At 35.9% G+C, this 15,889-nt stretch overlaps 1 protein-coding gene and 1 pseudogene across 1 annotated transcript; one reads left to right on the plus strand and one right to left on the minus strand.

The window, feature by feature from the left end:
- Positions 1 to 322: 322 nt before the first annotated feature.
- Positions 323 to 5,192, plus strand: LOC122134332 (protein Dok-7-like). The gene is made up of 5 exons (XM_042759804.1): positions 323 to 338; positions 426 to 532; positions 617 to 821; positions 2,379 to 2,609; positions 5,149 to 5,192. The coding sequence occupies exons 1-5, from the start codon at positions 323 to 325 to the stop codon at positions 5,190 to 5,192; spliced, it is 603 nt and encodes a 200-aa protein (XP_042615738.1).
- Positions 5,193 to 7,889: 2,697 nt separating this feature from the next.
- The window catches only part of LOC122145609, a 30,659-nt pseudogene continuing 22,659 nt past the window's right edge, over positions 7,890 to 15,889 (minus strand).

Consider the following 15,889-nt stretch of genomic DNA (forward strand, 5'->3'; position numbering starts at 1 on the left):
TGTAAAATTAAGTTGCGGTATTTTACTGTAAAATGAAATTGCAGTAAGGGCATTATACTGTAAATTAACTTGCGATCAAATACTGCAAAGGGGGAGTTACAGTAACTTACTGGCAATAGTGATACCAGTAAGTTCACCGCAAAAATACAATAGAAAGTCTAACATTATGCCCCTCTGAGTGCTACATCCTGTAGAGGGGTAATCACCTTACCGTTTCATTTATGTGGTTAAACGGTTTTATCATTGCAGAGATTATCCACTAATGCCATGTTTGTTTACATGTCTCTTAAAGCACAAACTTGACTGTCTGAGCCTTGCAGGAATGCTTGGATCTCTTGGCCAGGTGTTGTAAATTTAATTGGCAGCATTAAACTTGCCAACTTGACCCAATGAACAACTGTAAAAACCTTTTTCTTGTAGTGTAGGTCTGTGTCAAGAGGGTGGGTGGCCCAATGCATGTGTGAGTTATGTGGGTGAAAGAGAGTTTGTGCGTGTTACAGCAGTGCAGACAGTTCTGGTGGTTATTTTGAAAGTGACCCCCTCTCTGCCGCGGACCGCTCACAGCTGTCGGGACTCGGGAAGCATGACACAAGATGACGGATAACGGTTGTCGTAGAGGGACAAGTCAGAATTCGAGAGGGAAAAAAGGTGGTTAAAAGCAACCCAAACTACTTTTACTGTATCGCTCATTATTATTCTAAAAACTCGAATCTTTGTTTGTTTGCACATACGAACAGTATTTCTGTTTGTTGTTTTGTTTCCCCGCGTTTACAGTGGAAAAACAGATGGGTTGATTCTTCGGAAACCTTCGCCGGTAGCAGGTAAATAAATACTCGGAAAACTTTTACGCTGTTGTTTAACAGTGTTCAAATGATAAACAATGAATTAAAAAAAATTGTTTTGTTCCATAAACGTGCGTTCTACTTAGCAAAGACATGACAAAGCGCTGTCACTGTGTTTTTTTTCTTCTTCTCTCTTCTCGTGACGGTATGTGAGGTATTGGCATGCATGGTCGTTATGAACGATATCGGAACGACACTCTCGACGCACGTGTCCACGATGTCGCAATTCATTCTGGCTCGAGCTGTTTTTGGACCAACAGTAACACAATGTAGCTTCAAAAGTGTAGTGTAGTACAAAGTTGTCACAAGAGCTTTCACTGACGGTTTCCCGTTACACAAATGCGTTGACAAATCTCTAGTTTTGTATGTTGCTTTTCAAACTTTTTTTTTTTTTTGGTGAATTATATCTTATAAACAATCCAACAAACCAATACCATCATATTTTTGCCATATGTATGTTGACCCATGCATTTTAAATTCTATACATTTATAAATGCCATTATTGGATAGTGAAATCAATAAATCCATATAAGCTCCACAATAACAACACCATTTACTTTTTGTTCTTTCATTCATTATTTTGTGTTTCATAATTGTTTTACTTTTTATGCTTCTTTTTTCAATTTTGTTTAATTCAGTGTATTGTACTTTATTGGCAGGTTCAATTTTGACAGTTTTTGTTGCTAGTATAGATCCAAGGTGTTGTTCAACTAACTTTTTTCCTGGTTAATAATGTTTGAAAGCTTTTTAACATTTTAAAAATTAACTTACCTTTTTTATTTACATATATGCACGGTCTGGAATTAAAACATCTAGACTCGGTGTGTCCTATGGTATCCATCAGCATTCATAATGCAAGTCATACCCTTACAGAACTTCTTTAGGTGAACTTGGCTAGCGGATAGGTCATTTTTGGATCTCTGCAGCCTGAAGCTGTCATTGTTTAATAGGTTAGTCTCCAGTTGCTTTCATGGATCTCTGTGTCTTTTGATGGGTGTTATGACAGCTGGCTTGACTCCCTGCATACTGTTTTTAGAAGTCTAGTGATGGGTCTGTTCTCTTGTACAGAAGCACAAGAACAAAAACATCACATTTTCAACACAGGCAACAAGTGGAGGCATTGTAGAGACTTTAATGCTGTCACACGCAACACTAGTTTATGGAACGAGACAGTTTTTATTATGGCTCAGTAATTGCGTCCCAGGCATCTGTTTTGATTTTGTCAGTTGTAATTCCTGATGATTATGCAAATTATATCAACTGCTGCGTAACTGTAGTGCAACACAGTAGTGAAATTAAAAGAAAAAACGTACAAAAAGTCTTTTTTATTTCCTGAAAGCGATAGTATCTGAATGAGTTTATATGACATGAATGATACATTTGGTACATTTATAGGAATTCCGTAGTAGAGCTTTGATGATATTGTGACAGTAAACATCCAAAAAAAAAAAAAATCATTTTAATTTTTGATAGTAGTTGTTTGTGTAAGATGCATTTCTGATGTTTTATGAATTTGTAATCTTAACTCTGTCTCAGACTGCCTGTCCTTGCTGGTGTATAAGGGGCGTGGAGAGAAGAGTAAAGGACAGCGGGAGAGGAGTCAGGCCACGTTGAGGGATATCTGTGGGCTGGAGGCTCTTCAGGGGTTTGATGGAGTGAATTACGTGCTCAGTCTGCTCTGCCTGAGCCAGTCTGTCATGCTGGGCTTCGACAACAAAGCGTCTCTTCTGGCCTGGGATGCTCGTATCCGCTACAGCCTTGGAGAGGGTGAGAGGAAGAGAATGTGTGTGTGTGTGCACTGATCAGATGGAAATGGGCATCAGTTAAAATTCTGTCATCATTTACTCACCCTCATGTCATTCCTAACCTGCATGCTGTTATTTTTTATGTGGATCACAAAATTAGAATTTATTTGAAAAATCATATCATAGCCATCCAATGACTGTTCAAAGTGACTGAGGGCTGTCCAGCTCCCAAAAGGACAAAAACACAACACCACAATATATATATATATATATATATATATATATATATATATATATATATATATATATATAAATATATATATACATTTATTAAAAAGTATATATATATATATATATATATATATATATATTTATTTATATTTAATTCTTACTTTTTAAATATATTCCCATAGAACTTTTTTGAATAAATGCCCCTCTTACTTTCACATTGTGATTTATCCAGGAAACTGATAGCAGGTAATAACAAACTAAAATATCCCACCTCATAAGTACGTCTTCATTTATTAACACAGACAGTGTGGTTTAAAAAATTTCTTTGGATAGATTTTATATGAATTTTTATAGTTTTATAATTTAAATACTTTGAATAAAATGAAATCTTTAATCCTTAATTCTTAGTTGAAAATTTGTTTTGATTTCTAACGAATATATAATCAGTAAATAAATAATTGTGGGTTGGTGGTGGGACTTAGAGGGCTACCGTTTGATCTCGCCTAGTGCACTTTATCAGTCAAGACTCTGTTAATCCAAGACACCCTCAAAAAAAACACGTACAGACATACACCTACACCCAGACGGCCTGAATCTTTTGCTCTCACACTTACACATACGCTCTCAAGTCGTGCCCTTTGAGAAAGCAGTGAAGTTATAATTGGGAAGCTGTGATGTGTGATACTCCATAAGATTGCTCAGAACATGTCCTTGACAGAGTAACACATACTCAAAAACATAAAATGTAGTTTTCTGAACTTGGTTCAGATGACTTGAGGTAATTTCAAATGAAAGTTTTCATTTCCATTTATGCATCTAAACTGTTGAATGGCAATGAAATAGTCTTATTTACGACTGATGTTTCTCTCATTTGCTTAACAAAAAAAAAACAAACAAAAAAAAAACTGTGTGTTCAGCTACTTGTTTAGCAGCTCTGTTCTATGCTGACGATGCATGGGTCGTTTCTGCTCTGATACCTCCTCGATTTTTAGGTCGCCATGTTTGTTTGTTTATTTGTTTTGCTTCAAGGCAATCAGAAACGATGATAGATGGTGCTGATGTTTCATTCTGCTCTGTTGGCTCTTATCAGTTTTCTTCTAAACTATCTTAACACACTGTTCTGTAGCAAGTGACCTCACATTGCTCATGACTGATGCATCAGTGACTTTACACTGCCTTAGCTTTGGTTGATTGTGGATAGAGATGTGAGAGAAGTATGTATGGAATTTGATAAATCCTATAATGTAAAAACGTATTACATGATTAATGTGTGTATTGTGTGTGACAAGGTATGCAGTGGAAATATGAGTTATGAGGAAAAAAATTACATTACACATCCCACTGCTGATGCAAGAAATATACACACATACTGTATCATTAATTATGCCTGCTTGGAAGGTATGATTACTTGTCTCTATATGATAAATTGTGGTATTCTTTTCCTAATGATTTGAACTTATATTCTTAAATTATGACCAATAAATTATGTATGAACACAAAAATAAATTAAACTCCAAAGCTGTCAGTGCCAAAAAAAGACAACTAAATATCCAATAGCCCTGATGATCTATTTAAGATTTCCACAGTAATGGACAATCTGGAAATATCAGGGAAATATGTTTTTGTCACAATTTATAGTGAATGTTGATTCAATTCATCTCAGTGTTTTTTAAATGTAGGCTATTATCAACAAAAATATCTCTCTTTTGTACAGTACAACTTTCTTGCAATCCATAATGTGGTTTTGATTTGATTATGATTTGATCTCTTGAGTCAGTTATTGTAAAATAAAATTCATCTTAATGATTAATTGGCCAGATGAATCTAGATCGAACTTATTTTAACAACATTTTTCACCAGTGTTCATAAAGAACTAGAAAAACATTGGAAACTAATTGGTTGAAGGATCTGTTCATTACTCACAGTAGTAGTTTAAATGTATTTCTGATAGTTTCCAATTTGATTGATACTGTTAACTCTTGGTACAAAGAAAAAGTGATGAGAAGAAGTATTGGATTATGAGACATATTACCAAAATCCAGAATATTGTAAAATAAATAAATTAAACAACTAAATTATTCTACTACATTTATTTTCAAATACAGAAATTTACTAAAAACTGTAGAAAATATATATTTTTTTCCATGTACAGTACAATAAGTTTTTGTATTTTTATGTACTCTGTCCTTATAGCTGACGGGGATAAAAATTAGGCCTTTCCAGACATTGTGTCCAGAACAGCTGTTTTGCTTTAATGCAGTGACATCTGTGCAAATTTTAAGACCTGTTCTGCAATAATAATGCTCCTTTTAAAGTTGTCTCTCTTTCAGTCCACAGGTTCAACATCATCATGTCCAGCCTGGCACCAAACTAGAAAAGTGGCCCCGCTCGCTGCATTTGTGCAAACAACTTGGTTGTCAAATTCCGCCAGAGACTCCTCCAGCTGTCATCGGCCAATGGAAACTGTCAGACTTGAGGCGTTTTGGTGCGTTCCGAATGGATTTGTCTTGGAGGGAGGGACACGATGCGGGATACTGTAAGTTCAAGTTATAGGTCTTTTATTTATTAAGTGCTGTTCTTTTTTTGCTCGTTTCTTTGTTGAATCTCTTTGTCTCTTGATCTTTTGAGATGCAAAGGGGATTCTCTGAAATTATTCTCTGAGAAGAATCCCCTGATGATTGAGTTGAAACAAAAGTGTGGCTTGTTCTTGAACAAAGTCGTTCTCCTTTTCTGGCTCTTTTTCCCTTGGTCTTAGTGATATTCCCTGCCAGTGGGAAGTAGCACAGAGGTGTCGACAATAGTAAATGTGAAAATCAGATAACATCATACCAGTCCCCACACCTCTCACCCTCAACTTTTCTATCTCCCCTATACTTACAGAATTCAGTACCATTACTTTTGTGCACCCACACACGATTGTGGTAATCTGGATGTGCTCCAGTATAAGAGTTGCGTTAGCACCAGTGAAACTCCAGCAGCTGCCTCTCTGGCAAAGCCCATCTGCAGCTGTTCTGTAGCTCAGCAGCTTTAACACTCCATCTTATATGAAACTTCCTTACAGTGACAGCCGTGTCACAACAGAAAAAGTGTGTTTTATCGCAGTTATAATCAGGGTAATTAATCTGGCACTCCTAATGGTCTTTAGGATGTTTGTTAGATGCTGTTGAATATGCACTGTGCAGGAACTCTGGGCAGTTTTATGTGTTTAGACAGCAAGGGCAGCATGTGAAAGGTCTCTGCCAAGTGGAGAAACTGGAGGGGGGCGGGGTGCTTATATCGGACACCAGACTCCAAACGTACCTCTCATTGCTTGTAGAAGTACTATTAGTATCAAAATAAGTCACATCTTGTTCTGCACAAACACACTGCACCTGCAGAAACTTCACTAAAACCGCTGTAAATTACAAAAGTAAACTGTTATCATTTAGAAAGTCTTACACATTCCATGCATGTTCATAACAATATTTCCTGATTTTGATTTAAATAGTAATATGTTAAATTAATAATGTTTATCATATATATAATATATAATATATCTATATATCTATATATATAGATTTAACTATTTAATATTTGAATATATGCATTTAAAAAATTGCTAGATTTTATATAAATCATATATTTAAAAAATAAACAATAAGTATTTATTTTGAATATTATTATTAATAATGAATTAATTTATATAAATTAATATGTAACAATATGTTTAAAATTTAGAATTAGAATATGCTTTAAAAACCACTACGAACTCCTTATATGTTCTGAAAATGTATGGAAATCCAATAAAAAACAGACAAGGGAACGCATACTAAGACTGCCAACTTCACATAATTATCTTGTCTGGAGTATGTATTTGTTACCCAGTGCTTCAATTCATTATAGTTTGGGCAACCACATGGACTCCGATTGGTCTCTGCCACACAGAGGTCGGGTCCCTCCCACTGCCATTAGTGTAATTTAGCAGTTGGTTGATCTGGGACAGAGTGAATTAAATTGAAAATATGGCCGTGTTGCTGTTTCTGGCGAGATTCAATGTCACAGGCACACACGCTCGGTGACAAAAACACATAGTGGCCATTGCAATTAGTGAGCGTGTCAGCTGTCTCATTTGATTCCAGAGACCCCCGTGAAACGTGTGTGAGTTATGTTCACTGGCTTAGTTTGTCAACAGACTTGGACAGATGTATAGATCACTGTTTTCACCTGCGTCAGGTAGGGATTTGTGGACATTGCCTGGTAATCAACAATGAAAAAACAATGTCATGAGATTTAAAACAAGTTGAAACTGACAATGCAATTCTGTTTAGAAGCTTCTGCAAGTGTTTTGAGCTTAACCTGATTAGAAATGTTGAACATGAGCCATACATTTAGTTGCACAACTTTTTTCAGTTTTTAATGCAGTATATAGTGTGTTAGAAAATGTACTTTTTGGACTGTATATACTGGCTTATTTGATTGAATACTGTTAGTATATGGCTTACTATAAAAAAAAGCGAAACAGAATGCCTTTATGCAATGATAAATGTTTCAAACAGAAGTGCATCAAGTTTTGTGTAAAACATCTGGCACTTTATAAATGCAGGAAAATTCTAAAAACAGTTTGCTCAATACTAACGATTAATTAATGGGATGGGGGAAAGGTTTTTCTTTTTTTCAATCCCTTTTTTTTGTCAACTGCTTTGCATTGCATGTTGGACATGTCATCCTCATGCAATGCACTCTATCACAGTCCCACTATTATTTTTTTCAGATTTTTCATGAAAACCGTAAAAAAAAAAAAAAAAATCTATATATATAATGATACTATATTATATATAATATATTATCTAGTATTATGTATACATATATTAATAATATAATCTATATATATATATGTATCTATGTAATATTATTAACATAGCTTTACAATTACTATAAAAATGCCTTTCTTTTATTCTCTTGACATGGTCAAATAGCCACAGTCATGGCCACATGTCTCAAGTATTAATAGCCTGCCAGTGTGTTATGGGGAAAAAATTATGAAACCAAAGAGCTAAGGGTCCTTATGGTTATTTTTATAATGGACTGTCACTCAGATACTGCTCACCGTGGCTACAGTTGACAGGGCATTTTTGACAGGACTATATTTGACAGGACTATATTTACCTCCATGAATGACTGCTAGATCTCTTTCCTCCTCCTGTAATACAAAGAAAAACAAGTAATATACTGAAGTGTATGAATCATGTAATGCATCTTCCAGCAAATAAGGCCTTTGTTAACCCACTCTTTTACCATTGTAGTTGTTGAAGGCTCTCTTTAATAGCTTGTGTTTCCGTAACATTTCAGCCATGCTTTTGCCAGCACTTCATTTTAGTTTGAAAGGTGCTGCAGGCTTTGTAGATGCTATTAACATTCTGTATGGAGGAGGTCTGGGCACCAAAGCAGATTTTCTTGGTACACAGTCCTCCCTCTATTTCATAAATTATGCTCAATTAAATTTGCAAAAAGAGAAACTTTTTTCCCCTTGTTTCAAAGAGTGTACTTCTATTAGATATATAACTTCCATTAATCTGGATAATATAATCTAAAAACCTAAAGGTTTTCTACAGCACACCTAACACAAACAAAATCAGTATTGTTCATTAAAAAACCAATATCAGCCAGTCTTAGTGATAAACTGTCACTGTCTTCTATTACCCTTTACAATGAACTTAAATGTTGATGCATTTGTTGTTGGAGTATGAACTCATACAGTTTTTCTTTGTTACATTGTCTTGAATTAGCCTATATAATTAATTCATTCTAAATCAGTGAAATGTGAATGTTCTCATCTGCTCAGAGGAATAGCTTGATGTTCCCCCATTGTAATAATCTTGTGGTCATTACTGAAACCAATCTCCTATTCAGTGTCATGGACCATTAATTATTCAATCTGAATTCGGAATGGTGCATTATGAGGTTTGATTAAAACAGGCTCAAGAATTAAGGAGCTATTTCTCTTCTCTGCTGGTCTCTATAGGGGCTGGTGTTTTCTTCCTAGCATGTGCAGAGAAGGGAACAGATCAGTTTTTTTGTTTGATTGCATAGTTCGTGGGGCCATATCGCCAAGCAGGGGCCCGTTTGGACTGCGCCAGTCCTGCCAGGTGAGTCATATTTCTGGAGGTATGTGATGTAAGATCTCAGTTCTCAGAGATTTCAATAAGTTGCCATGTCCTCACTGTTGGCCTCATTAGCTTGATGTGCGTGAGATGTCAGCTGTGTGTTAAGCTCTATGTATGATTGATATGGTGGTGTCAAGTTCACCCTCTCTCGTTATCTCTTCCAGAACACTTTATTGTTCTGCTCAAGATTGACTGTACTGGTTTTCTGACTACTGGTTTTATGTTTGGATCCTAGAGGACTCTAATTATGTTCCTATAAAAATGAGTAATATTAATCTTAAATTAGCTTTTTATTTTCCTTGGGTTTTAATTGTAATAGGTTCCTCTGATCTAATCAAAACCCAGTAGGCCAGGGTCATTATTGAACGATGCAGCCCCTTTATTTTCACCACACAGGGCATACACTTTTCATAAAATGTGAAATTAAAATAACTAACTAAATAATTAGAAAAAAACTTTACTGATGGAGAATCATTGTAAATAATAAAAAAAAAATCATTGCATATTTAATGTGTTTTGACGAGGCATTTGAAATGCTCGTTATCTAATTTAGCCCCTTGCAGATTTTTATATCTAGTCTGTAGCAGGATGTTGCAGTCAGTCATATTCATTAAGTGTTAACAGTGAATTAATAAGTGCTTACTTTGTAATAGCAGTCGCTTTTTTTGAATTTTTGCTAGGAACCTCAATGTCTCAATCTTGACGGAGGATAGTAAAATCTATGGTGCTGCATGTCTTTTTAATGGAACCCAACATGAACCTTCACGAATACTGAATGTTATTGTCCTAAAAAATCAATGTAATCAAGATTTCACATTTAGTTTATTGATTCAGTCACTAGATAGATTTTTACCATGTAAAGGCATAATAGTATATTAAAACCTTAATGGGTTTGACATACCCATTTTATAGATTAGACCGCTACGTTGGAACACAGAGAATCATTAATTGAGATGCTGAGCCAGTGATATTGGCTAAAATAATACAGCCTAGCTGGAAGGTTGTGTGCTGTCAATGATTTTGTGTGTGAATCAGGAAACCTGTTGTTAGGAGCTGACATACAGTCAGTAACTGAAAGAAGGATATGGGATATGACGGGGCTTTTTAAAGATTTTAGCCTAAAATTAGCACAGCGTGGTTAAAATGGCTTTTTTAGGCGAGAGCAGAGCGCATGTAGGAGATTCAAACCCTACAATATGGTCCACGAAAGCTCCAGTACTGCCCAGGCTGCTCTGGGGCGTCCTTGTAATAAGTACTGGTAGCTTTGGACAAAAATTACTATTCATTTTACATACCGACTCAAATTTTACAGAGGTAATCCTATTCTGTGTGGAATTTTGTTTCGACAGGAGGGTTTTTCCCCCCTTCTTCATTGATATGTGTACCACAAGCCTTAAATATATCAGTATTCGAAAAGTGGTAAAGATATTTTGTATTTCCTGTGGACTCAACAACTCAAAGAATCAATTAATGTTATGCACAATGTTGGATGATTGCTGATAATAGCTGGCTTTGTCAATCATGGTGAAAAATTTTCCCCAGTACTTTTTGTCTTCAATAAATTCTCCCCATTTCAGTGATTAAAGTAGGAAAAGTTAGAAATATATATAATCAAAAAGCCTTAAAGTCTTTGTTACGCCTGTTGATGACAACATTTTTCTGAATTCGCAGATTAATGTAATGCCACATTAAAGTAAGTTCCCGCCTATCGGCCCATCATTACTGAGATGTCAGGGCAGTTGTTCTGGGTGTCATTTAATTAAGTGCATGTGTGATGTTTTTTAACCTTTGACATTCAGCTGACGGTTGTGCCAGGAGTTTGCCCGTGTTAAATAAGTTGTACACAGTTTACTCTTCGTGTTTCAGCTTCTCACTTTATTCTGTATTCTGCAGCAGGAATTTCACTAGACCAGATCAATTGTACAATGGACATACCTCTTTAAATATGCAAAAGCAAATGCTCTTTTCAGCTTTTTTATCTTCACACTCTTAGGACTGTTCTTCAGCTTGCAATTTTGTGTTGGTTTGTGAAATATTGATTTTTTCAGTCTATTTGCTGCCAATAGCATTACTTGAATGTTGTTTGCACTGTTAGATCAGCCTTGAAATTGACGTTTTCATGCTAATAAAGATTCCAAAAGTCTCTACCACTCAAACTGTGCAAAAGTCTGTGAGTCATTTATGCCTCCATATTAACCTTTTCTATGCTATATTCTGCTGTTACTTCCCGTTTTTTTGGTGTTTCAAGTGTGTTGTTCAGAGACCCCTCATTTATTTGTTATCCCCTGACTGATTATATTGTCTGAGTACTTTGTGTTCAGTGTCCTGATAACTTCTATTGTGAGAGGCGGAGACTTATTACCAGCCTTCTGCCATATTCAATAGGAGGTCTCAAAGCTTCCCGTGTGTGGGAGTGTGGATACAGGTGTGCATGAGTGCTTGTGTGAGAGATTATTGCTGTGGGGCCGTGGGTTCAGACAAACCAGTGGGGGAATCTGAATAAAAATGTGGGCAGTAGTGGGCTCAGTAATTCTTGCCAGAAGAGACAGTGAACTACAACAGTGCTGGAGTCTATATCTGCCTGTAGAGACAAATCAGTGCTGTCTGGTGAATAGTGTTTGTGGTTCAATTTGTAGGTTCAGAAGGATAGATAATGGTTGGCATGAGTGTCAGGAATGATGAATGTTCCCATTGTATTGGTTTAATTAAAAATTGATTATGAGAATCTGTTTCCATAGGACTTAGTGCTAACCCGCCACATCCTAAGAAGGAAAGACGGATTAGCCAGGAGGGCCAGTGGAGCTTGAGAGATTCCGTCAGTATGCTGTCGATTTGTATGTCACTCACAGCAAAGTTCAGGTAACACACTAAAAATATACATACAAATATTAAACATCACAGGGGAGGGTCTTTTAATTTTAAACATAAAAGTTTTTTTTAAAATATTTAAAACTGGTTTCATTTAAAAAAAAAAAAAGCTGTTAAGAAGTTAACATCCTCATGTCATGCTTCTTTTTAGTGTGGATCACAAAAAAGAGAAATTTTTGAAGAGTCTTTACATATTTCATTCCATACAGCAGCAGTATCATCTTTCAAGGTCCAAAAGGACCATAAAAGCACTATAAAATGATCATAAAAGCATTCACATAAAAGCCACAAAAATGCTTTGTGTGGGGAAAAAGACGGAAATTGAGGTTGTTATTTGTTATTATCATTATATGTCAGAGGGCAAGGTTTTATAAGGGATAATGTAGTCAAATCCAAAGCCTGAAATTTCATCCTGAAGGGATTTATTTCGATGACTGACTGGTTTATACTACCGCTTCATATGGTTTTGAAGGGCTGGTCTAATGCGATTTCATGCATGCATTCTGACTTTTTCACACTGTTAAAGAGTTGGATCCTCATGCTAAAAATTGCCAAAGTCTCAAAAAACAAGTTGGATGTATGAAGGAGTATGTGTGTGCCAAATACACTCCCTCAGGGCTCATATAGGTTTCGGAATTTTTTTCTTTTTAGTATGGCCCTGTATGACGTCATTCCTTGTATGGGCACTTCTCCCGAAGAGTGCGCGCACCCAGCAACCAGAGCGAGAGCAAGAGCAGCCCATCAACGTGCTTCCATTCGCTACGGAAGTTGCAGGACTTCACTGCACAGGACTTTGCAGTAAGAAGGGGATTCGCAATTTTGTTTTTAGACCACGAAATCACCAGTCACCAAAGAAGTGTGTTTTTGGTTGTGATGAAAGATGACCTTGTTCCGCCTCCTGTGCCAAGAACCCGGCGGAACAGGGAACAGTGGATGCAGTTTGCTCTCCGGCAGCAAGTTATGTGTATTTGTTTGTTCCCCGGCATTTCAGTGCTAAATGTTTTATAAACAAATTAAATAAAATTTAAGTTAAGCTTTTTGTTCCTGTTTTATTTACATCAAATGTCACAGCTTTCTGTACACATCGCTATGCAAAAGCTGTGCATGCTCGGGTGGACTCTTAGTTCGCCAACAGCATGCCTCCAGGACCTCAACTGTTTTCATAGAGAAGCGCAGTTGTATCTGTCTTTTTGTAAATTTGATAAAACTAAAGACCCCGGAGATATGAAAGTTTGCAATACTGCTAGGTACATGAGATTAACATGAGATTGGCAGAAACTGTCTATTATGTCGCCTTTTTTAGGTGATTTACAGTATCACTAAATTGAACTTATTCATGGTAGACATAATATTTATTTCTTCACAAATGAAAACAAAGGACAAAGTCGTTTGTGTACAGGTATGGCTAATTTTCAAAATTAGTGCACAAAAAGTTTCCAAATTTTTTGTCATTCTTTTAAATTTGATTTTAAACTTTCATGTTTTAAATTTTGCCACAGCTGAATGATAGACATGGACAGTACTAGAGATCGACCGATATATGGATTTACCGATATTTCTCCCGATATTTAAGCATTTTTCCATAATCGGATATCGGTTTTGTAATATCAGATTCACATAAACACACCATCTTGTGGGTGTTTTGAGAATTGCGTGCAAGATCGCCATTACATCGCATCTGAGGTGAGACGAGACAAAAACGGGTTGCAGGTTCTTGATTTGCTGTAGTTAGTCAACTTTATTCAACATAACAGCCATTTATGCACAAATTAGATGCATTGCATAAATGCCTGATATGTAAGCTTATGCAGCTTGGCCTCAAAGAAACAGAGAAATAACCCATGGAGGCAAAATAACTTTTAAGTCCTGTCACAAGATGATGCATAACTTTGTCCGAGTCAGATAATATGCTTCCATGAATGAGCCGATGTTGGAAATAAAAGCCGCTGAACTTAATTCTCTCTGTTGTCTATTCTTCCATCGCCCGTCGCATGAGTATCATGCAGATAATTTGCCAAGATCCTCTCCCAATAAAGACGCATCTCTGTGCATGAGTTAGGCTAAATTACTACAGCCAAGAAATGAGTGCACATGTTGGAAATAAAAAGCACCGGAATTTACTCCTCCTTCTCTGTTGTAAATTTGCTCCATCATTAGTCTCGGTGAAGCCGCTTTCATAATGTTGTTCAATCACCGGGTTGATGATCAGGAAATGCTCCAGCACGGCCACACGCATGTAACTTTTAACAAGATTCACTTGTTTAAAACACCCTAAATTTTATTAACATTTACTTTATAACCATTATTTATTATAAACATCTAAATAAATACAACTCTATGGAAATTAATTAGTCTACTTAATATCTCAGCGAAGCGATCGGAGTTTGAGTATAGTTCTGTGTAACTGCGGTGAAAAACCGTATTGTCAGCAGAGCATTTCATAATCTAGAAGGGCAAAACATTATTAATAATTTTGATATAACATTCCAGTTGAGAAAATGCATGTAAATACAATGTTTTGTTGTTATATTCCAATATTCAGAATATTATTGGTGAATGCTGTTATCAGTGAATTATTCTTGACTCTGTAGCTATTATAAATCCTACTAAATAACTGAGTTTAAAATGAAGTGATTGACTCCTGTATTTATTTATTTTCTAACATTTGAAAAAGTAGACATTCTACCTCTATTGTTATTGTAATAGTGTGTTGCATTGAAGCGTTTTATACTAAAATGTGTTTTATTGTTATGTACATAGCAGATCTATCATATTACCTGAAGGCCGCTTTATTTTAATTGCTTAAAACAATTATTGGTTCAAGAAAGATGATTGCACAAAGAGGATAAAAACCAAAGTGAAGTATACGGCGCACTTACTTCACCGTCATTTATTTCTTTTATAACAGTAAATTAAAGTATCGGTTTCGCAGAGAGCGGTCTGAGTGGACCCAATAAAATATTCAATCACTAATTGCGTATTCCTGGCCAGGTTTATAAAAAACAAATACCTACAATACTTTTGGTCGCATCCACATAGACAGTACACAAGATATAACCTACTACCAGTACATTCTCCCTCACAGTCTTGTTATCATTGTTAAAAATTAAACAACAGTAATCCACCCTGTATAAATTCCATTTTGCCATATTCAAGTTTTGATGCAACTCCATCCTTCAAAAGGCATGTTTACTTGTTTGAAAATGAAGAAATTAATACATATGATTTTTTTACTCAAATACTTATATTTCCAAAATTGAAATATATTTCTTATTTTGCCTTTAAAATTTTTATTCTTAATAATAATCACACCAATCCTTCCCAATTGACTTTACCAGATGCTTTTTTGCTTTTTTCTGATATTGTCCTTTCCTTAGGACCCCGTAGTACAAGGAGGATTCTTGTTATGATACTTTTAAAGGTGCTTTAGTGTCATTTTTTTTAAATCTGACAACCCGAGTCACCATTCGCTTTCACTGTATGGAAAAATTCTGATAGACTTGAAAGAAAACAGAAAATGAAATTTTTTAAGAAAGACTCATGTGGAGGTTATAAGAATTTAATTCATTTTCAGGTGAACTATCCCTGTAAAAAGTAGCCGATGTTAAGCAAATGTGTATCATTAAATCTTACAAAAGTTGTTATAGCAGCAGTTCAGAGTTTCACATTCGCTGCAACGTGCTACACTTAAACTATTTAACAGCGTCTTACAGATTTCCGCATAGTCACACCTTCAGTGTTCACAAATCATTTCCCGGCATGAAAACATGATTTTGCGTGCGGAAAAGCACATAATGAAACTTGCTAAGGAGAACCGAACTCTTCCACCGAGCTGCTACAACACACTAACAGTGTGTTTTGCTGATCGTCAAACGCAAAAACACAAGCTAGGCCATTCACAAGCAGGTCTTAAGCCAATGGGGAGTCTTTGAAGAAAACTACCTGCTGGTGATGAAATAACGTCCTGGAGTGACCTGAATCCACCAGCATAGTGGGACACAAGATATTTGGGGTAAAGAGTGCGGAAGTGAGGGAGAGACTAAAAGGGGGACCTAGTTCC

Source organism: Cyprinus carpio, chromosome A1 (genome assembly GCF_018340385.1).
Source record: "Cyprinus carpio isolate SPL01 chromosome A1, ASM1834038v1, whole genome shotgun sequence".
Lineage (NCBI taxonomy): Eukaryota > Metazoa > Chordata > Actinopteri > Cypriniformes > Cyprinidae > Cyprinus > Cyprinus carpio.

What these genes read in the sequence shown, in the direction of transcription:
- LOC122134332 (XM_042759804.1), top strand. An exon ending in TTCTGGTGGTTATTTTGAAA is followed by an intron (nt 533 to 616) that starts GTGACCCCCTCT and finishes CGGTTGTCGTAG; the next exon opens with AGGGACAAGTCAGAATTCGA. An exon ending in GAAACCTTCGCCGGTAGCAG is followed by an intron (nt 822 to 2,378) that starts GTAAATAAATAC and finishes ACTCTGTCTCAG; the next exon opens with ACTGCCTGTCCTTGCTGGTG.